At 39.8% G+C, this 23,522-nt stretch overlaps 1 protein-coding gene across 1 annotated transcript in view; it reads left to right on the forward strand.

The window, feature by feature from the left end:
- Nucleotides 1-5,348: 5,348 nt before the first annotated feature.
- VEGFD (vascular endothelial growth factor D) overlaps nt 5,349-23,522 on the forward strand; it is a 30,591-nt gene continuing 12,417 nt past the window's right edge. The window contains exons 1-2 of the mRNA XM_071569565.1: nt 5,349-5,961; nt 22,852-23,062. Of these exons, the coding sequence (XP_071425666.1) occupies nt 5,872-5,961; nt 22,852-23,062 (301 nt within the window). The 5' untranslated portion in view covers nt 5,349-5,871. The remainder of the gene's footprint in view (nt 5,962-22,851; nt 23,063-23,522) is intronic.

Here is a 23,522-nt window from a genome sequence, read left to right on the forward strand (position 1 = left end):
ACATCTTTCTCCTGAGAAATTTTGGGCTGCATGTGCATAATGCAACAAATGTCTAATCAGTTACACAAGTTGGTGCAAGCTGTGTGTAGCCTTAAGTCCCAGGGTAATTTAGCAACAGTGCCATGTGTATGGGAGAAAATGAGAACGTATTATTATTGTCTTCTTTACAAGAACCCATGAGTTCATCTGTTTTGCTCGCAACACACTTAGGATTCAGCAGCCTGGATACTCACTGTGCTTTGCAGTTATACCTCCCTTTCTTCTGCACAGTAGCAGAGAATGAAGCCTCAGAATGAAAGTAGCCATTGAACTACTGATATTGAATCCATCCTCTTGGTAACTGTTTCCTTTCTTGGCTTTGTGAACTGTTTCAGACACCAAACTTGAACAGGTAGTGATCCTCAGACATACCTAAACACCAGCCAGTGCTTCACAGTCAGTCTGGAGGCAAAGGCCTGGCTATAGACAATGATAGGTGTGAAGGATGGCACCCGGTCAGAGCTCTCCCTCTCCCTCCTCCCCTCTCTTCTTTTCCTCTTATCCCCTTCCTCACCACATTTTTCTTTCCCTTTCTTCTCTTTATCTGTGAGACCTCTTTTATTTTTCTGTTCAGCTTGCCTCCCCACTTTGTAGAAAGAAGTAAGAACTTATAAAAACAAAAGCAAAATAAAGGCTTGTGAATGCTATTACATGCCTCTGTAATTAAATTTTGATTATTGTTTCAGTTGTGCCCTCATTAACAGTTATGTAAACACAGATGGATGTGAAGACAAGCAGACACAGAGCTCCCATTATTGTAGATAAATATGAATTACAGGAATCCAGAGAGAGGTCTTGCTCTTGGATCAGAGGCCCTGTAGGTTAGACTTTTTAGAAGTTGGAGTTACACAAACAGATACAATGGAAGCACTGAAGCAAAAGAAACACAAACTTCTTCATACTTAGGCTAACTAAAGCTGTTGCTTAGGACAGCAGCCATCCTCAGAATGGTTTTACATCTTTCCATGCATTGGACATTACAAATGTGAAATAGAGAAGGGTAACAAGGCATCTGTGCCCTTCATGATGTTGGGGTAGAGCCTATTCAAAGACAGAGCAATTCAAAGGTGTTTACAGCTCTCAAAAGTTCAACCAACAGTGTTTGTTTGTGATTTTTATCTGCTGTTTGCTGACAGCACTCCTCCATGGACAGCAGTGTCCCTCCAGGCGGGGCCTCAGCATGGGTGGGCGCAGAACTGAACAAAACCGATGGGTGCTTTGGTTCGTGTTTGCCAAAGCCAAGAGTATGCCTGCCCAAGGGTGTGCTTGTAGCTTGTGTAGACATTCCCCAGCCAGAATTTGTGTAGACATTTCAGCCAGTTGGATGAAGGTATGGATAGCAGTTCAGCCACTGCAGCCTGGAGCGCAGTGGAGACATGGCATCCAGTGGGATTTCCCCACTTCTCCAGCAGATCTTGTAGGCTGCTCTGAGCTCTAGGTTTGTTGCAGCAAGTAGAAAATTATGTGATCTAATTTAAGGGTAGTTAAAGCATAACCTGAGGAGATAATGTGAGGGCTGGCTCTGGAGCTGGCTGGGTGGAGCTGCCTCATTCTCCTCTAGCCCAGCTACAGCAGACTGTTCTTGCGCTTTGAATTTGAGATCCTGTGATTGAGATTTTGCATAATTTTTTCTAAATTTTATCAATCCAGCTTAGCCTTAGGCTGATATACAAACATTTTGCTATTTGACAGAAATTTCTGCTGCCAGTAGCCATTTTTCTAAACATTGCTTAATTTCGAAAAATTTTTGTAATTTAATAATTGCTTGATAATTAATTTTAAAATGTGTACTGAATGACTTCGGATTGCCATATAACTGCTATGTGTCTTACTAAATCTAAGATTCTTGTTTAAAATATTCGATAAACTGTTCCAATTTTTCTTTTTCTATTCAGTTTTCAAGAAAATAAAAGTTCCTCTATGTCTGGATTACTTAGAGGGAATGTACAGATCTGATCATAAAATCATCTTACAAATACTTAATGACCTTTGATAGGAATAATGTTGTTATCCTGAACATTGTGCCATGCCTAAAATTCTAATGGTGTAGAGTTTTCAAGTGTCAAATAGCTGATGAAAAAAATACTTCATTTGAAGTAAAAGCAATGAACTGCCTTTATTGATTTTGAATTTTAACTTTGCAGCCTGAGACTGATCAATTTAATTGGAGTTAAGGGCACATCATCACAAACCTTCCATGATCTGAGTAGTTGTATTGATTCATGGCTTACTCGTGTTAAAAACCTGAAATATCTTCCTTTTCTGTTTTGGTACATTTTTCCAGATGAAGATGGTTTCTGTTTGAGGTGTTCCCTTTTAGTTTTGTCTGGCAAATAGTGACACTAGTCTGGACCTATGTGTAGGTTTAAATTATTTTCAGATTATAGAAGGAATTTACCTGAAAGAATTTCAGCTTGAAGAATATGAGCTTCAGCATCATCAAGAAATTCTTCTGTTCCTTGGGTGCGTACACATGCAAGAAATGCATGAGCTAAATATGGTGCTGCTTTTTGAGTTCTAATCATCTCTACTGGCCTTTCTTGTCTTTTTGCGCTATGAAGTCCAAGTATAGAATTGGAAACATACCATGGTAAATAGTTCTGGTAAATAAGCTGCACTTGGTCTGCATGTTATACCTTAAAAATTGTGGAAAGCACCAAGAAATGATGAATAATTTATTCATCTACCAAGTCCTGGGTCATTCTTATGTTCTCTTCCATCACAAAAGCAGAGTATGGGAATCAGTGAGTCAGGGTTACTCTGCAACGTATGTGAGACTGTTACTTTGGAAAACTAAATTTTTAAGCTCTTCTTGCAAAGAGCTGAGACAGTGCTAGATTTTAAAAGAAATGCAGACCTGAGCCCTGCACAGGACTGAGCAGGTGGTTTTACAATAGTTGAGATTAAAGAAGAAATTAGAATGTGTGTGTTGTTAACTTGTGTTAATGTAATGAATGGAAACAGAGGTGTCTGGCCAGACAGCAAGTCTGTTCACTGCTGTTGCAGACAGTCTGCAATATAATCTCAGCATACTTCTGAGTTTCAAGCTCCAACACAAAAGTATTTAAATTCTTCTCAAGAGGTAGGCAGGAAAAATCATAAAAAAGCTGTGTGAAGAGCAGGGCTGAGGAGATGCTGAAGGGAGCACTGATTTGTACTCTGAGTTGGAGGAGAGAGAGGAGCTATAGAGAATGGGATGGGCAGGATGATACAGATGGTGAAAATGCTGTTTCACAAAAATTCATTATCAGAGTTTCTCTGCTGTCTTATCAGCTGTTTTCTCTTGCTTTTCACTGCAACTTTGAGTCAGATTTGAAGTCCTCTGCAGTTAACAAAAGGGTTTTTTCCTTCTCTGCTAGTCTTTGTGTCTGAGTCCTAAGGGAGAGACCAGATACTTTTTGTCTTCTGCCTGCAGCATCTGACTTGCTTTTATATAAACGAGTTTGATTCAGTGCCTGAGGGTCAGTTCAGTCTTCCTGCTAAAAAGCCCACTGAAGAGAGAGGTGGATGACCTTTTCTGATGAATGGTTTGCTTTGAAAAATGTGGAGGTTTGGTCTTTCCAAATGTGTTTGTAATTCAGAGCTGAATTTGGTAAGTAACAATGATGAACTAAAACACATACAAAAATATTACTGACATGTTTCCCTCCAACATTTCCAAAACAAATAGCCTTGATTTTCTAGTGCTGGATTGCTCAGAGTCTTGCAACTGTGGTTTGTGGGCATTTGGCAGCAGCCGTGCCAGGGGAACAGGGCAGCTTATCCCTGAATTGTGCTGGAGACAGGCTGTGTAAGTATCCCACTCACGGGCTTTAAGGCATGAGGGCATGTATTGCTTACTGACTCTTCTGTGGGTCCAGGGCTGTGTTTCAAATGATCCCATAAACGAGAGATGAGTATGGCCAGGCACTCCCTCTGGTTAACTGCAGGTCGACAGAAAGTTATTTTCATGTATGTGGTTATTTTTGGTTTGATCCCTTATGGGGAAGTTGTGCATCTGGGGCTGAGGCATATTCATTTCTTTTAGCAGGCTCTCAGCTCCTGCAAGGAGATGGATATTGGTATCACAAGGGAAACAGAGACATTAGATGAGGTCAAGGTAACTGTACATAAGCATTAGATAACACATTATTTTAAAATTATGAATTAAATACTTAAAGTATTTTAATTATAAACTACAGTACAGACACAGGATCACCCAGGTAGCATAGGGCCTGTAAAACTGTGAATATTGCTGGCAGCCTGGGTGCTGGGAATGTCTGAGGGCTCAGCAGGTACACAGACAGAGCAGCTTTTCCACACCTATTTCAAAGAGGTGAAATTCATTCTGTCTTTGTACAAATCCATGTGGGATGACTGGGGGAGGAAGCAAAAAAAAAAAAGGGAGAAATAGATTGCTTTAACAAAACAAGTGGCAAAAGATAAATCCGAAAAATAATACAGTTACATATGTTTTAAAACATAGTATCAGTTAAATGACAACAGATGGATAGACTGGACTAGAAGAATTTTCTCTCTAATGTCTGTTTGTAATGAATGTTTAAAAAGAAATTATTCAAGTTAATGACAGGTACAGAAGCGTGACTTGTATATTAGGGAGCATTGTTTGGACATCAGAGATAGGAAACCAGGGCTCTGAAATATTATGTACATGACTGTTTTATGTTAACTGCAAAGTCTTATTCTGAAAACACTAAGACATGTGAAAGTTGAACTATTCTCCTGAACACAATATATTATATGGATACAACAATATAGATTTACAATGCATAATTATCAGAGCCTTTGTCTATGTTATAATTTTAAATGTTCAATCTCAGTTTTTAAATCTCCATTTTAACATGTGGAAATACAGAGAGAAAATGTATCCTCAGCTTTGGGTGGAAATTATGATTACATTTTATTGCAATAAAAATAAATTTTGTCTTTTAATATCTGTTGCCTCATGAGCTTTCTTTTAAAAAAATCAAAATTTTGATTGTTGTCAAAGACAGTTCTTAAGTTTCCTTTAAAAAAATCTATTCAGAAAACCTTACGACACATAAGAGAAAACACATTAAAAAAATCTCAGTCTTTTTCTTACCCTCCTACTTTTTCTTTTTTAAGAAGTAGCTTAAAATATGTGTGTGGTGTAAGGACGTGTGCTGAAGTTTCATGTTTCAGGTAATCTTCTTTAAAATAATGGGAGTCTAGATTGCATCAGTTAGTTTAAAAACTGCTATGCTATTGGTAGGAGCAAAATGGGATTAGAGCCAAAATTTGCCTGTGTTACTGCCAAAGTCTGTATCAGATTTAAGACACATGCTTCTGCAAGCTTCCATGAAGGTTGTGAAAAAAGTTTTAATACAGAGTTGGATTACAGCTCTCGGCTCAAAACACTGGCCATTACACTACCATCTTAAAAGCCTGCTGTAACACGGAGCACAGAATCAAGCAGATTTCTTACGTTTTCTGGATCACAGATGGATTTTGAATGCCTCTTTGTGTCTTGATGGAAGATATATTAACTTCATTAACTGGAATCCATACCTGACCACTTGTGAGTGTGTATGTGTATACATACAGATATATATCTATTTAAATCCTTATCATGATTTTATTTCAAGTGTATCTAAAATCTGCTCTAAGAAATTACATTTTCTAGATGAAATTACAATTGTTTTCAGCAGTAAAGAGACAGATATTTACTCTCAGATGTTGGAATCCTTTGTGAGTTTATAGAGAAATTCTGGAAGTTTTTTTTTTGTACTGGTGATAGAGAAATGCATTTCGAAAAAGACGCCTTTAGCTGTATGACGACTGCGTAGTAACCTGTGGATTTTAAACATCAGAATGTACAAACCGTGGGCAACTGTGAATATTTTCATAGTTTCTTTTCTACATCTGCTGCAAGGATCTGACTATGAGAATGGATCTATGAAGGTAGGTGATCTTTATTTACTGCAATTCTTAGCAATCCAAGTTGCCAGAATTACCTGCATTTAATGTGAAAGGTGGTGGGTTTCTTCCTCTTTTGGTACTTGGTTGTTGGGGGTTTTTTGGTGATGGTTTAGTTGCAGAGATGTTTAGCAGCCACAGAGCAAAATGAATTTATAAAGAAGTTAATCCATATTTTCTGTTTAATATTTTACTTTTTTACTAGCTGTTAAATACTATTGTACAGTTCATTCTGAAGTTAAAATTTTAGTGTCAGTCATGCAAAATAAAAACAAAATCTAAAAAAAGTGTGAGTCAGAGAATTTAGAACACTTGTTAAATACACTTTTTTTTAAAATTTCAAATATTTATAATTGCAGGAATTAGTATCCTGGATTTGAAATTTTCCCTCTAAAGACACGTGTTCACCAGTTGTTCACTTGTTTGCCAGAAATCAGAGGAACATTTTTCTTTTGCTTCATTAAGAGATATTATACAGGATTTTAAAGTAAACAGCAACTAGTAATAACAGAGCACATTGCCTGGAAATTAACCTTTCTTCTGAATACAATACATGCAACAAAATTTCAACTGAAGCCTCACCTTGAGAGTAGGATTTTTCAGATCTGCCTTTCTGAAACAATGTGTGAATATCCAGGACAATCATTTAGAAAAATCAGAACAAAAACTGGAACAAGTTTCTACATGTGCAGTCTGCCCAAGAATGATTAATTCAGTGTGTGGTCCAGAAAAAATTATTTGTTTTCCACTAGCAGAGCAAAACAAGATAATATTTTTGTTTTCACTTCAGAAAACCTCCTGCTTGCAAGAAATGACCACACACTAGTCTGTGAACCACACTGCATTCTGAACTGTGCTTTAGAAAAGAAACACTAAGTTACGTGCTTAACTGCAGACCACTGTTGCCAGCCCACTAAGTCGACAGGCAGTGGTGAGCAATGTGTGCCTCAGGATGAGTGGTGACTAACCCCTTTGCCTGCTCACCGCTCACAAGCTTTTAATTTACAAGCTCAACAATCAGTTCTTTAAAGACATTAGGTCCAGAGTAATCAGTCTCCTATACATTACCTTTGAACACTGCAAGACAAATCACTGTTTTCGTACACATAGGAATCACTCTATTTAAACCAGAAAATGCTTTCTAATATAGATTAGTAACCATTGTGTAATTGGCAAGGGGGATAATTCTGTCCTCATGTGGGACGTAAGTTTATTCAGCATAATAGCAAAACCACTTGAAAGTCCTTTAATTAAATTTTGAAACCCTGCCCACTTTGTCTGTAGTAAATTCAAGACCTCTTCTTGCTCATTTAAGTTGTTTTATAGTTTATTCACTGTGGTAGGGTTGTCCAACCAACATATGTACATATGTGATTGTTTCCACTGAAATTTGGGTACTGCTTTCAAGCAGCCAGCTTAGCCACGGGGTACTGTGCTTAACAACAATTCTCTGATAGCTTCCAAGACTATCCTAAAGGAATCTTGTAGATCACACTTAAAAGGACTGTGTTTCACATGCATTGGCTGCTGATTGCCACAAGGAAAAGTCTGGCTTTTTGCTTGTTCTGGCCCTTTTGCTGTAGACAGAGACATTTGGCTAAACTGTTGATTATTTTAGTGTTCTATGAAGGATGTTAGATTCCTATGTTGTTTTCTCATGTATGTACTGTGGGCTTCTGTGTGTATACATATACGGATATACACCACAAAAAGCCCTCCATGTTACAGTGCCGGATTTTATACAGGGTTATGCCTTTTCTTACCATTTGCATCTCAAATTGAATTTGCAGAACACAGAAAGGACATAATGCATTCACCTGCCATATTTTTGTAAAGTTCTTTAAGATCAACAGCAGTATTGCCTGGATAAAAATCACAAGGTCAGGATGCATGTAACACATAACTTTTAAGACCAGGAAAGGTTAAGCACCAGCACCCTTCTCTCCCCCATTATACCAGTCCAAGTAGCTGAGCTCTGCCCAGGATACATGAAGATTTAACCTTGTTGGTGCTTTAAACCATCGTGTGGTGTCAGTGTGGTATCGTGCATTAGTTTCGGGGGGTTAAGGATTTAAATGCTCTCTTATCCTCTTTCCTCAAATATCCTGATTAAAGATGTGGAAGTTAAAAAGCTTAGGTAAAAGCTGCTGTGATTCAGCAAGTATCTCCATGGTGCTTGGTTTTCCTAACCCTTCAGAAATACCATACTTTTCTAGACATGGGAAACACTTTTGCCCATGATGTGTGTGTGTTCCTTGCCTGTGAGGCTCAGCTTCTTCTTCCTCTCTTCACTCCTGGCTCTACTCCCAGTATTTGACTCATGTTTGCTCACCTCCAGGACTCAGAGTCTCAGTCCCCACTGGTCTGTCATTTGTGCTCTGCCAGTGTCACCTCCCTTCCCACTTTCTTTCTGCTGAGTGGAGATGTTCTGCTTCTCTCAGAGCATAGGGAGTCCTATCCAAGTTCCTCAGAGACAGCCCTAATGGACCCTTTTGCTTTCCAGTCATATCTGACCATGGTCCCTGCTTCTCTCCTCCATCCCTAGCTTCTTGCCTTGCCTCTGCGGTTGTAATTTCCTGGATTTCCTTTTCCTGACCCATTTATAGTTCTGGTCTCCAAGGATGCTCTTAGCCTCCTTGGCCAGGTCTTGCCCCTCCTCCATCAGTATTCATCTCCCCCTTCCATGGACACATCCAGCAGCTTCTATTCCTAGTTACTGGACCACTGTGGCCTGAGAGAGAGGAAGGACAGATACTATGCTCTCAACACCATGGGCTGGACCTGCAGTGACCTGTGCCCAAGTCCTGCTCTGCTCCCAAGTGGACAGGAGTCAGCACAGGACCCAACTGCTGCAAAGCTCTGGCAGGTCTCTGCTGCTGCTCTTGGAGGCTTTTAAGTTTGGGTGGCATTTTTATAAAGACAGCAGTAGAGGCATCTGGGCCAAGAGAGGCTCCTCAGGTGTCAGTACTTTGCACCTGTGATCCACAGCAGGGAAACTCCAGACATTTGCAAAGAGGAAGCTGAGAGAAAAATGTTTTTACATGGATTAAAGAGGAGCTTCATCCTCAACTGTGGTCAAATCATTTAACAGAGAAAACAAAAAAAAAATTATTCTGGGGAAGACATCTGGCATGGAAAGTTTCAGACCAAATATCGATGCCTGGTGGTGTGAGGCACAACTGGAGAACAGGCTCCTGATGGGGAGCTGTGGGCAGCCTCAAATAGAGACAGCACAGCCACGCAGGTGTCCAGCAGGGCTCAGCTCTGGAGCTGAGCTGAGGTCAAGGCTGGCAGTAATCCCTCTCCCTCGCACACCAGTGGCTTGGTTCAGGGTGCCAACTGACATACAAAGTCCTCATGGAACAGTTAGATTTCCACATGGGTTTTCTGGAGACTGAGCATTATACTTTTAATATATTTTTTTCATCAGGAAATGCTTTAAAAAATCCTTGTTGAAGTTTTGTCCTAACAGTCTCTTATGTTTTGGAACCCCTAGTCTAGAGAACCGCTAATTTCATTGTCTCTATTCCTGTCTCTCCCCCACATATTTTTCTTATCCTAGAGCAATGGCAGACACAGGCTCCTTTTTCCAGAATTTTAAAATTAGATGCAAAGAATTATGTCCTGTATTCATCAGAGTTGAGGCAATTTTTTGCCAAGAAAAGCCAATGATCTATCAGAGCTGCTTCTTCCTTCCAACACTTAATGTCTTGATCTCTGAGAATTTGTGTCTCATTGCTCCTTGCCCTATTCTGTCATTTGGCATTATTAATAAAGTGTTGTGGGGCAGGCAAGAGAAAGGGGCAACTGGTCACACCCAGGTTAGACTAACAGCCTTTTCCTTTTGCAGGCACCATCTCCCTGTGGTGAATCCCTCTTTGGTTTTTTAGAGAGAAATCCAGAGTGGGTAGGCCTGATCTATAGTCACTGAACTATAAATCCAAAGACCGAGGGTCAGGCATGGTTAGCTGCAGATAAACATGGCTGCTCTCTGTTACGTGCACTGCTTTTCCACAGCCAAATCTTTTTTTACTTCTGCACGAAACATTGATACAGCCTTGAGTGGTTGCTTTTGTTCAAACAGATCTTAGATTCAACAGTCTCACATTGTCCTTGTGAGCTGGATGGAGGGGGAAGCCACTTTCCAAACACAGCTGGTACATAGTCCTTGTCCACCAGTGAGAGTGAAGCAGCACTTCCTCATCACCCTGAGGCCTGGACCACCTAAGTGGAGAATGTCTTGCCCTTGGGAATGCAAGGAAATACTGGAGAGCTATCACACCATGAGCAAAAGGAATCAGGAAGCTCTTTACATTTCCCTTCCTAGAGCCAGCTGCAGTCTGTCTATACAACCAAAACAGAGCTCTGTGAAGAAACCTGAGAGGCAAAGCTGGCTGTAAGATTTTGTCTCTGTAATTACCACTGACACTGGTTTTCAGATAGATCTACAGAACTCTCCAATAACAGATTGCAAATGTTGCTCAGTTTCTAGAAAAGTTAGATTCTAACAAATCTTCTACCTCATGGAATATCTTCCTCAAAGGTAGCTCCTGAAATTACAGCAAACTGCTCAACTGCTAGAAAAATCAACTGGAAAAGTAATTGGAAACAATTTCTGTTTAAACTAGGCTTTTCATTCTCAAATCCAGCTTCCTTTTAAAGTTAGGAAACTCTTCTAAACAAATGTTATGAAATTGTGGTTTTCAGAAATATTTCTTTATCCCAGTTTTGTCATTGCTGCTTTTGATTCTCTCTGATTACCATCTCTGATAGGCATGATGAGACAAAAATATGTGAAAATGTACTTGCCACATTTCTGTAGAAATGATAGGTTTTGCTTTTCCTTCAGAAATGGGAAGCTACCAGGGAGGTTGTGAGGTTGTGAGCCACTTTGTTCTGACTTATCTGCTACTGCCATGTACACTGAAGAATAAGAGAACAATCCTGTATTGTTACCATGCCACACAGCACCCACCTGTGGCTCTTATTAATTTGTAAAGGGAATGACTAGCACATTGCTACTTTATCAAGAGCAGTTCTTGCTCATGAGGAATGCAAAAAAAAATCCCTCCCAGCTGCTGATCCAGTCCAGTCTATCTCTGCTAAGATTGTAATATCTGTGAATAAAGCAGAGCTTGGAAAAATACATCAGGATGTGTAGATTAATCAGAGGCAGCATTTGGGAAATAAATTATAATAGTCAGATATTTGAAATTCAGACAGCATGAATTAAACTTTGCCATCAGTTGTGGCCCACATCTGAAAACCTTGTCCAGTACTTTTTACAGTTATCACTGCAGTGGAAGCTGTGCTTCGTTTAGACATTTCTCTCAGAGCAAGTAAGTTCCGTTACAAAACTGGCATTTGCTATTTCTTGGGCTTGGCTTTGAGATGTAGTCCCAAAACAAGTGTATTGATCAGATTTGCTGCAGGTAAATAAAGACCCAAGATATTCTGCTGCTGGGAAGTAAATCTGATATGATAACTTTCCTACAGAAACCCTTATTCCTTAGAAATTTGTTATTGATCTTCATACATCTTGTTGCGATTTGAGGAATGGAAACAAAATGCTGAGTGCCCCCACTACAGCTGCAGAGACTACATTTGCCCATGGGAATAATAAGCAGGATTTCTTTCTCTTTTCTTTCTTTCTTTCTTTCTTTCTTTCTTTCTTTCTTTCTTTCTTTCTTTCTTTCTTTCTTTCTTTCTTTCTTTCTTTCTTTCTTTCTTTCTTTCTTTCTTTCTTTCTTTCTTTCTTTCTTTCTTTCTTTCTTTCTTTCTTTCTTTCTTTCTTTCTTTCTTTCTTTCTTTCTTTCTTTCTTTCTTTCTTTCTTTCTTTCTTTCTTTCTTTCTTTCTTTCTTTCTTTCTTTCTTTCTTTCTTTCTTTCTTTCTTTCTTTCTTTCTTTCTTTCTTTCTTTCTTTCTTTCTTTCTTTCTTTCTTTCTTTCTTTCTTTCTTTCTTTCTTTCTTTCTTTCTTTCTTTCTTTCTTTCTTTCTTTCTTTCTTTCTTTCTTTCTTTCTTTCTTTCTTTCTTTCTCTCTTTCTTTTTCTTTCTTTTTTTTTTTAAATGTCCTTGTGAAAAAGTAATATATGGCCTTTTGTATCAATGACTAGCAGAAAAATTGTGCAGGATCAAGTTTGCTTGCATCAAGAACAATTCAGCTTCCTGAAGGACAGCCATATATTTTTTTGTATTTCCCCCACTAAGGTGAGTTAACGTGTGCAACCACTCAGGTGGTGGTAGAACGCCATCTAGGGTCCTTGCTGCTTCCACAGAGTCATGCTGAGTACAACCAACGTGCAGTTGGACTAGTGGGATTTGGCAAAATGTGGGCACTATATGCATGGGTTTGGAAAGGGGGAACCACCTGCCTTATTATCTGGATATCAAGATGGGTTTGTCTGAGCCACGCTTTCAGATGGGAAGCACTCTGTTAATTTTGACAATCACTGGTCACCAGGTGCAGTGTGGGCACTGTTTGGGTGCAGCTGGGGGGGGAATTCTATTTAAGTCATGTTGAACTGCAATAAAGTTTCATCATGTTACTATATCACATGCCACTTTGCACATGGAGAATGTGCCATACAAACAGGCAAAACTTTTCACTTTGATTAGCAGTGTGACTAAGAAATCACGTTAGGATAGTTTCCTGAATTGCTAGGGAAATATTACTTAAGAAAAATTACAATTCCAGGAATATGTGTGCATGTGATTGGGGTAACATAAGTTCATTCAGTACTGGCAATGGTTTTGCTTTGTGAAGTGACATTTTGAAACCCAGCTGTCCAATTGGCTAGTCACACTTCCAAAACATTTATTGAAGTGTCTTGGGGCAAACCCAGAAACCAATGAAAGTACTAACTGAAAGACTCTTCATCACATTAAAAAATATTTTCAAGTATTAAAAGAATACATAGTCATCTGACTTCATCCAGGTCTTTGTTACTGAGCCCTTCCAAACTCACTGTCCAAACCCCAGTGACTTCCAAGGAATGGACAAATATGAAAAGAAAGTGACTACAGCCTGGACGTGCTTTTTGTAAACACATATAATACACTATTTTTGACATGAGTGCCCTGCCACAGTGTTAGACCAGCACCTAACGTGTCTGGGAAGTGAGTGCTATATGTTTCTAGCTGTGCATCACAGCTGCCTCAACACATCGCTGCAATGCAAGACCATACAAATCAGCAAACAAGCAGAGGCTCAGAAAATGTACTCTAAGACTCCTGAGGCTCTCAGTAACACTTAGGATATATCAGCGGGTTGCCACACTGGACATTTATGACAAATCACCTGCGATTTATCACTTATCAAGCAAATATACTTTATGTGATCACTGTATGAGGGGCCTAAATGATGCACAGGTAATGTTGTGACAATCAGCTGCTGTACGGAAGTTTCCCACAAGAGTCAAAACACCTGGCTGTGGGAAGGATTTATTTAATGAGATTTGTAGTTGATATTTAAAACAAGCCCCTGATTTTGGTGTAAAGATTTAGCTGGCTAAAAAATATATATTTGTAAGAGGTATTTTAATCAGTCTCTGATTGCTTTGAATGTGATAAATTATATGAATTATGTTTTCAAAAAATCATGTACAATTCTGATGTTTTCAGTTATTTGCTTTGAATATTTTGGTTTATTCAAGACAGAATACAGCAACCAAAATGTCTCATCTCTGAGGATTTGGAAAATGTAAGCATGCCACAAAAGTGCAAGAATATTTGTTTGCTGTAGCACCACAAAAGATCTACTTTATCTCAAAAGGCCATTCAAAATATGAAACAGCTGTTCTTTTGAAGCCATAGTTAATGTGATTTATTTATGAAAACATATCATTTTCAACTAAAGCAGAAGCTGTTTTATCACACATGATGTTAGGAAATGGGTTATTAAGTCTCCAGTCTTCAGCAGAAGTACAACTGGAGCCCAGGAAGACAGACTCTCAATAAGGGGAGTCTGGAGGAAACTTTTTACCTTACTGAACATTAGAGATGGAGTAGTGCAGAGCTTGCTTCTCCTCCAGTTTTGGGTCTTGGTCAGATGATGTACTGACAAGTTTTAGCAAAAGAGGCCCTCAAACATATCTGTACCAGTGAGAAATGTGACAGTCTGAGATCAATGTCTCCCTGTCAGAGCCCTGTCACCTCATACAACAGCTGATCAGACTATTAGTTTTATTATTTTATGTTCCTCCCAAACTCACATGTAACATGTCCATCAGTCCTTCTGTAACTGTGATGATCAAATGAATATTCAGACTGGACACGGCAGTGCACTGAGAGAGCTGAAACTTTTCTAGAAGAGATTTAAGCATTTGTTTACAGCAGTCACCATTTGAAGGCAGAATGAAGTACTGCATGCTCCCGAAATTTCATCCATGTGTCTGATAACGATGACAGAAACTGTAGTAGCCACTTAAAATTCCATGATATGCCCATCTGTTTCAGAGAAAAATATTACTAGGAAGTCAAAATATGTAATTGTTTTTTCTCTCTGTGGTCATGTTCACTATAAATAAAAATAGCTTATTTGCACACTAATAAGGAACAATCATGCTTCCAGAGGGGATAGAGTCAAGGATGGGACTTCAGATATCAGAAGTGCATAGCTGACAGGGAATCAAAACTATTATGTTACTGGAGCTGATGAAAAGTAAATGCTCTTTCTTTCTTTAGAAATTAAATACAATGATGACGATAAAATTACTGCGAGCTAATAAGTGTCAGACATGTGGCAGTGTTAGACACCTCATGCTAGATGTTTATGGCATGATGCAGTTTCTTGTTGATAAGACAGTAAGTCACTCCTCCAAGCCTCATGTTTTCAAGCTGCAGAAGATTCTCTCACTATTTGATTATCTGTTATGCAACACCCCAAGGATACAAGATGCTGTGTTATAGACAAAATTTGTTATGAAAATGTTTGGCTATGATTGAGCCCCTGCTATTTGAAAATCATGGCACATCACTCTGAGCAATATTTTCTGTGTTTTCTTGGTACTCTCTGTGAATGAGTGCCTTCGTCTACTTCCTCTTGTCTTTTGCTTTGGTTGTAGATGCCCATTTAGGTATTATCTCCTTATTTTGTGTTTGTACCTGACTCTATACTCATAGGAGGCTAATAATGCTAAAATACTACTAATAATTATGAAAATTCTCAAAGGAATTCCTCTTACTGGAGACTCCATGTAAGCTTGTCATTCTCACCAGGAAAATATAGATCTTTGTGTTGGCTTCACAATGGTAGGAGCCGCTCTATTTTCCTGCCAAGGGAGAACAAAACTTTTCCATGGGAACTCCCTTGCAGTTTCCTGGCCTCGTCAGCTCAGTCTGTGTGCTGCAAGCAACAGCACGGCTGGGCAACCACTCTATGGCTTTGAGACAAGGAATGGAGTGCTTTCCCCTGCCCAGCAGCTGCCAGTGCTGGACTTCAGCCAGTCCCAGGTCCTTCAGACCTTGGTGCAGTTGCACTCCCTGGATGGTTATATTTGTGTACCTCATAAATCATTTGTGCTTTGGACAAGAAGAGGGAATTTCGTCTCATTTGACTGCTCTCAGTTGAGTGTGATTCAGTCCCCTCACTACAGCTAAGCTGGTGATCTGCCAATCATCCTTCAGCATCAGTGGAGAGGAAGGTATGGTTTATTCAACAGGCTTTAGAATGAGATGAACATTCACTCAGTGGACTTTTTTTCTCCATTAACTATAAGCAGAGTCTCAGATAACTGGTTCATATTCAGTCAGGTGAATAGAATCATGGAAGATTACTTTTTTATTTTTCATAATGGTGAGATGTCAGGGAGCTGCAGGAACTCTATCTCCACAAAATGAGCCTGCATCTATAATCAGCTCATACACTGTTGTAAAAACACCTTGGGAAATGCATCATGGAAAAAACTGAGGTTATTTTCAGGTGTAGCATACATAGAAGAAAAGTTCCTTGGTATTTTCATGTGGTGATGAATCATCTACCTAGTATTTAAACTGGTGTGAGTCTAGTTCTGAGATTAGCCTTCAGGCAGCACAGGAACAGGGGAAATTCACCTTCCAGTTGTGTCAAGTTTTTGTCTTCTACATGACTTCTCTTCAACTGAATGTAGTTGCTACTGCTTCATAAAGCACCCAACACTGGCAGTAAAGGTTCAAAATGTCCTTGCATGCTGCCAGTACTCTTTGTTTGTGTTTGTGTCCTCATTTTGATATGAAACTTCCAGATTGGTTAATTTTGAAGGATTTAGTCTGACCTTAGCTTAAACCAGTTTGGACAAGTTTGTGATACAATGGCATTAATAGAATCATCACTCTGTGTTATGCAGCTACAATCTGCTTTTGCTGGCAAGATAAAGTTGTTACTTTCTTTTTATTGCTTAACCGCTGAGAGGATGGTTCATAAAACAGTGCAAGGTTATTGAGAGGTTCCTTAATCATTTGTCCTGGCCTCAGACAGAGCAATAATGTTGAAAACTTCCACTGGTATTTGTGCAACCCCTCTCATGATCTGTGAGGATCTGTATCTGTGACCCTAACTCAGAAAGACATTCCTTATTGGAAGAGCTCTTACACATGTTTAGCTTTAAGCAGAAGCTTACATCCTGCTGTGGAGAAAGGTTGTGAGGCTGGGGCTTAAGGAGAGTTGTCATTTGTGTAAAACTTTCAGGATGTACTTTGTAGGTCTGTGAGTGTGCTCGAGTACAGGGTGAAGAGCAAGCAGGACTTTCCTCAGATAGAGCAAAATATGGATTTCAATCAACCTTTATTTTTGCCTTCTTGTGCACACAATGTTATTAACCACACATCTGTTTTCTTAAATAAAAATAGTAGCTTCTGATGACCTTGAAAGCATAGACATAAAATAATAGAATTGTTAAGGTTGGAAAAGACCACTATGGTCATCAAGTCCAATCATTAACCAGCACCACCATGTTCATAACTAAACCATATCCCCAGGTGCCATATCCACATATCTTTTGAACGCTTCCCGGGATGGTGATTCCACTACTTCCTTGGGCAGCCTCTTCCAATGCTTTGTAAGCCTCTCAGTGAAGAAAAGTCTCCTAATATCCAGTCTAAGCCTCCCCTGGCACAACTTGAGGCCATTTCCTTTTGTCCTATTACCTGTTACTTGACAGAAAAGACTGACTCCCACCTTGCTACAACTTCACATGTATTTGTGCTCAAATAAATTCAGGACCTTAGCAGACTTTTTTTCCCACTATTCCATGTTTTTACTCTGTTGTTCTGAATACCTCCAGAAGGTCCTAAAACACAGCATTAATGCAAAGACCATTTGTGTCAGGTTGAAAAGAGAAGCACATGAAAAAAAGGAGTTCTGCAAAGATGGATTCTGCTGGCTGTCTTGGATATCAGTTTGAGAAGGGTATTTTTTCCTAAGCAAGAAACCTAGGAGCTTGTAAAGGATAGAGAAAAGGTGCAAACTGCTGAGATGAAGGCCTTGATAGGAGATTGTCAATATTAATACACAAGAAGGAGCCCACTTGGAACAGTGCAGGCTATGTGTGGGATTGTGCATCTGTACGACGTGATACAAAAGCCAAATATTTGACTAGCGTAAATCAATGGGGTAATGAACTCAGTGTCTGATTTAAGTCAGTGTCTAAGGCGGGAAAGGCCACTGAATGTATCACCACTTTTTCTCTTGTTCCTCTCCAATATTAACTACTTTTAGGTTTTTTTCTGGCATCCAGAATAGCTAGGAAGAAGACAGATAGTGCATCATGGTTTCTTTTGGAAGGAAAAAAGTTGTAACTATCCAAAAATCACAATGCTAACCCACGTTATCATTTCCTGATGATGTTGCTCATAGCCCAAACAGAGGAAAACAGATATTCCTCTTTGAGTTGAAGGATACTTTTGGAACATATGAGAGGTCAGTGGTTTGAAAAACATAGAACTCCATTTAATTATGAATCTCATTTATCTCTGAGTATGGGATTCATTTTTAGATAAGGTACTTAGAAAAATGACACTAAGAGCAGCAGCAAACTGAGGAAATAAGAATGAACTACTTAAACCTACTACTTTGATATTTGTTCTTGATGAGTTCTACTCAGACATTTCTCATGGGCAATAACGTTATGTCTTTTGTGGCCTACAGGGTATACACTTATTGTACTGGAAGTTTAGGACATTTGGAGCTTTCCAGTGATATGGCTCCACACGTAATTTGTTCATTTTGGAGCAAACGACAGTGTCCTGGCCCTTTCCCAATGACCCCTTTTCTAATTTGTTTTTCTCTCAAGACCTAATGTATATTTTAAACTTTGTGTGGCCAGAGATCATAATTTTGCTACCTATGTGTACCATGTCAAGTGCAGTGAAGTTCTGCTCCACATCTAGGTTGCGACTATTACAACCAACAACTCCCACAATGGTTACAGTTCACCCCCGTTGACTACTACAATCTGTGTCATTGTAAAGGAAAGTTGAATGAGGACATGGAAGGGGGAAAAATGGTTGTTCCTCTGCACCAGGAGGCTGCATAGCACAGCCTGAGATAGGTTTCATTAGACTCCCACCCAGCAGAATATGGAAAGAGAAGTAAAAATAAACAACATAAAAGCACAGTGAGATCCAAGCAGTGCAAGATGATGAAAGCAGAGTGGAGAATGGGAGTGGAATCTGGCGCATAATTATCAGAGAAAGACTAAAAAAGGGAGGAAGATGTATCTGAAAAGTGGGAAACAGCATGTGCAGATGGCTACAGTCAGGAGAAGCAGGCAGTTGGTAGTTCTGTTCCTCTTGCTTTTTGTGAGGAGCTGGACCTCCCAGAAATGTCAGAGAAATGTCAGTTTGACATCTATGTATCTTTCCCCTGCTCTGTAGCTGAGCAGGGAGTTCCCCTCCTGTTCAAATGCTAATTTTAACTGCTACCCACTTGATATCAGTGTGAGAGGGGCGGGAAGTCCTATGTCATCACATGACAGGTAAGTTTGGGACTTTGTTGAACCTAACACCTTCCTCCAATTTCACATTTTGAAACATTCACACTTCTGTCCAAAGCTGCACTCTTCTAAGTGGGTCTTTTCAGTCAGCCAGAGTATGTCTGTCTCTAAACAGGGCTTGAGTTTAAACTGCAGGATATTAGAGGAGTCTCCACATCTGCATGGTGGAGCAGCCCTACACTTCACTCATGGTAGTATGTGAAACTGGATGAGGTTCTGTGCTTTCATCTGGTGCTGTCCTTTTCAAAACAGAATGACCAGAAATGAATGCTTTGGAAAGATTCCATGACAACATGCTCTTTGGTGCTGATGTGCTGCAGCAAGAGGGTGCCCAGCTGAAGTTGTTAAGTCTGTAGGGCTGTGTCCTGCTGGTGGAACTAAAGCACCTTCCACACTATTCATTTTTAAGCTTTTAGTTTTGAATGTTTTTAAGTTGTGGACAGCCACCTCTATGGTCAAAGTGTATTAGGATGAGTAATGTCCTTCTGGTTGCTGAACAGTCTGCTGTGTGCTTTAGCAGGTGTTTAGAAGAACATTTTAGATAAGAGGATTGTAGTAGTCTCAAACGAATCAAAAGAAACACATAAAGTGCTTTTCACTGTTCCTGTTCTGATATTTACCAAGATTAGAACAAAATTAGGTACTTCTCTTCAGATGTTTTATACCCTTCATAATTAAGTTATGTTGAGATATGTTTGACCAGAGATCTACCGTACTGATACATCTTGTGATCTGGTGAGCCTGGCAGTACAGGGCAGCCAGCAAAAAGGCTTTCAACGTGATTTTAAATGAATCATGCCCTAAGAGTGTCTTTATTTCTCTGTCTTTGCTACAGAAAGAGCTGAAAGCAACTAGCTCACAGACAAAATGGATGCCCCCGCTGAAAAACCTAAAAGTACTTGAGAATCAGAGCCCCACTAAAAGCCAGCAGTGCTTTCAGCTCACCATCTTGCCTAGTGTCAGCAGTGCTCAGAGGCAGAGACCATACTTTATCTCAGTGCTGTCGTTGTTGTGAGAAAAGGCATCAGAAAATTCTGTACTGGATAGGGAATCCTGTGAAGAAGTTATAAAGTCAGGTGTAAAATATGCTCCCTCCAGGAAGAAGACAATTTAAGAAGGAATACAATTATTCTGGTGTTGTCATATGAGGCAACAGGTGATTCCACCAAACTGAAGAGCTTGGGTAGGTGTTAAGAAACATGAAGAGAGTAAGGGTAACAGATTTACTTCAGGGTTGAATAGCCCAGGCAATGTTGAGCAGAGATGGATCTGACAGAGAAGTGATAACTTCCAGTTCCAAGGGCTCTGTGTGAGTTTTGGACAATCATGACCTAGTTAATTAGGATATATTTTGGATGATTGTAGAGACAATTCTGTAATGAGCACTGCTTCTTGGATTTCCATTGACCATACTCTCCAATTTCCAGTATATGAAAACCAGTAAAAGAAGGAACAACCTCAATACAAAGATAGTTTTGTCAGTACCACTATGATGCATCAATATCAGAGGTGGTGTTTTTTAAATGACAGAATTCAAAGCCTATGGGACATGCATTTTTTTTTTGTATAAAAATGATCTCTACTAATCACCTTTTTATAAAATAGTACTCGTGAAGGCATAAAGTTAATTTCAGTGTATTCTGTCCACATTAAGGGATTTGTATAGCTTTAAATAGAAAAAAAAGCCTAAAAGAGTCCAAATTCTTGCTTTAGATAAGCCAAAGATCTTTGTTTACCATGAGCAAGCATGTCTATTTTTTCTGTACTTTTTCATCTTAGGTAACAAAATGTATTTTGTTAATATAAGAATCAGGTTTAGTAGTGACCATGGTGGTGGTGCTGGACTGAGAGTTAGGCTTGATGACTTTAGAAGTCTTTTCCAACCTTAACAATTCTATGATTATATAATTAATAAAATCTCTTGACATAAAAGTTAAAGAAATGAAAAAGCTAGTTGTTCCAAACTACTCTTACAAGAAATGCAGGCATATATCTTTTAAGTTACAGAACACTGCCATCTCATTTTAAAGGTTCTTTGTACATTCAGTAGTTTAGAAGTCTTGGATTCTGATTCAGCTAGAACATATTTTTTTACCACAAAGAGAGAGAAAAAAAAGTCAATGTTTAATAGAGCACAGTTTTGATATCTTTGCTCCCATTACCATGCCAACGCTGGTCCTACACTTGCATATTTTGCAAGATCAAGGAGACAGTTTGTGAATGGGAGTGAATATAAGATGTGGTTCTAAGAACAAATAAGTCTTGACGCATTGACCTCGAGCTGAATTTCAGCTTTCCTGGATCAGCAAAATTCTGGGCATCTTGTTTGTAAAACTATCTTGAAATTCGGTTACTGTTGCTAAGTATTTGCATTCCTGCTGAGCTATTTATCCATAGGTATTGAGATGGGATTTCCAGTTTTTACCACATATGTAACACATGAGAAGTCATTCACCTATGAAGCAGTCATCTCTATAATGAAACATGGCAGCTTGCTAAAGCACAATATAATGTTCTGTATGGGCATAAAAGACGAACAAATAACTTATTCTGAGTTAACTACACAGGGAATTTTAGGTCAGTGGAAGGTAATTACCCAAAAACGAACTTGGCCAGTATGTACAGGCTAACATCTGTATCGTTGCAAAATAAATGCCACAGATGTTTTAATAACAAATAACAGATGAACTCAGTGCCTGGGTTTCAGATCTCATATAAAAATCTTCCTCTTATAGGTCACCCTTTCCCCCACCCCTTCCCCACTCCTATACAGAACACTCACTTGCTACCAGCTCAGACTGTCATCTGCTATGCATCTCGACAGCCTCCTGTATTACAGCTCTGCTTTTAAGAACTGACATTTATGACAGTTGGCACTGCAGCCCTTTATTTGCAAGTCAAAAAATACAGTTCACTCTATGACCAGGGAATACAGCTGAGAGAGCACCAGCCCAGTGCAACACAGACATTTAAAAAGATAACCTTTTATTTGGGTTGGAGGAGATGTTTTCAGCAGATCTGGTGAGTCAGTGGAAATAAATACTCAATGCCTCGATAAAGGCACAAACACAGATGTGGGAAAGCAGCAGCCAAAAGAAACCAGTATTGTTATGGGGTGTTGCGCTTTATCAAGTGTTAAACAGGTATTTTTAAAGTGGCTATCAGCTTCAGTCTGGTGGGGTAGGTTTTTGTAGGAGCTTTCTCCAATAAGAGCAGAGTGTGGTCATGAACATCACACAGGTGAAAAATGCAGTGACTGTACTAATGCTGCTGCACAGTCACAGCCCTGAGGCTGGACATGAGGCCATGTTGGCTGATCTGACCATGACAATAGTCAGAATGGGAAAAGGCAGATGCATCCTGCACTTTGCAGCATGTTGAATGTTGGGTTTGCCTCCTGTGTGGATGGGCCCTCTTATTTAGGGCAGCTTCCAGCTGCATCACCTGACCTTGCAGCGGTGTCTCATGGCTGGAACCAGAGTTTTGGCACCTAAGGGGGCTTGTTGCAAAGACACATGGGTTGGGCTCACCAGCTGAACTCACTCGGGGTGGACTATGATTCACACTGGCATGTTTGGGCAGCAGGCACAGCAGTGATACCAATTGCTGTCTCCCAGGTTACCTGTGGATCAGGGACACAGTAAAGTCTGCATTTGTCAAATAGCTCTGAGGGCTGGGATGAAGAAGGTGAAGAAGTGGGTATCTCCCCTTCCCAATTTATATGGGCACAAATTCTGCAGATCAGTCTGGTGCTGTACACTGTCAAAGCCCTGGACAGCTCTCTGTGTGCTGCTGACTTCCCAGGTGAGCTCAGCAATATGCTGTCTTTTGGTATAAGCCCTTCACGTGCTGCACTGGGGGACAGGCTGTATTTACTGGCTTTCTGACTTTCACCTTTCCTTCCAGAGGACATCTCTGTCAGCATTGGAGCAGTCAGAACAGCAGATTAGGAGAGCATCCAGCCTGGAAGAACTGCTTCACATTACTCACTCTGAGGACTGGAAGCTGTGGAAATGCAGGTTAAAACTCAAGAGTCTGGCCAATTTAGACTCACGCTCTGCATCGCATCGCTCTACCAGATTTGCTGCTGCTTTCTATGATATCGACACACTGAAAGGTAGGTGCAGATTTGTGACTGAGTCGTATTGCAGCTTCAAGTCCCCTGATTCTTGTGCAGTAAAGTGTTAACTACCAGGGGTTTCCTAGAATAGACCCATACTGGAAACAACGGGTCATCAGTGGAAAATTACTTTGTATGAAAAAATGTCAGACAACAATCTGAATAAACCTCCCTGTTTTGTGGCCAAATCAGGCTTATTGTTCTTCATATACTCTCCAAAGGGAAGATGTAGTATGCAGGGATTTGTCAGTCCACAAAAGGAGAAGTCAAGGTGCAAAGACTAGTTCAGAATGACTGGCAAAGGGGCTAGCCAGCGGTATTGTACTACATCTCAGAATTTGCTTGCAGGCAAAAATGAACAAACTTTATTGCAGGCATGGAAATCAATTTTTTATTAGGTGTGCTCTGATACAAGGCACTGCATCAGCAGCATTGTCTGGGTGGGAATGGAGAGAAA

This window comes from Pithys albifrons, chromosome 1 (assembly GCF_047495875.1).
Source record: "Pithys albifrons albifrons isolate INPA30051 chromosome 1, PitAlb_v1, whole genome shotgun sequence".
Taxonomy (NCBI): Eukaryota; Metazoa; Chordata; class Aves; order Passeriformes; family Thamnophilidae; genus Pithys; species Pithys albifrons.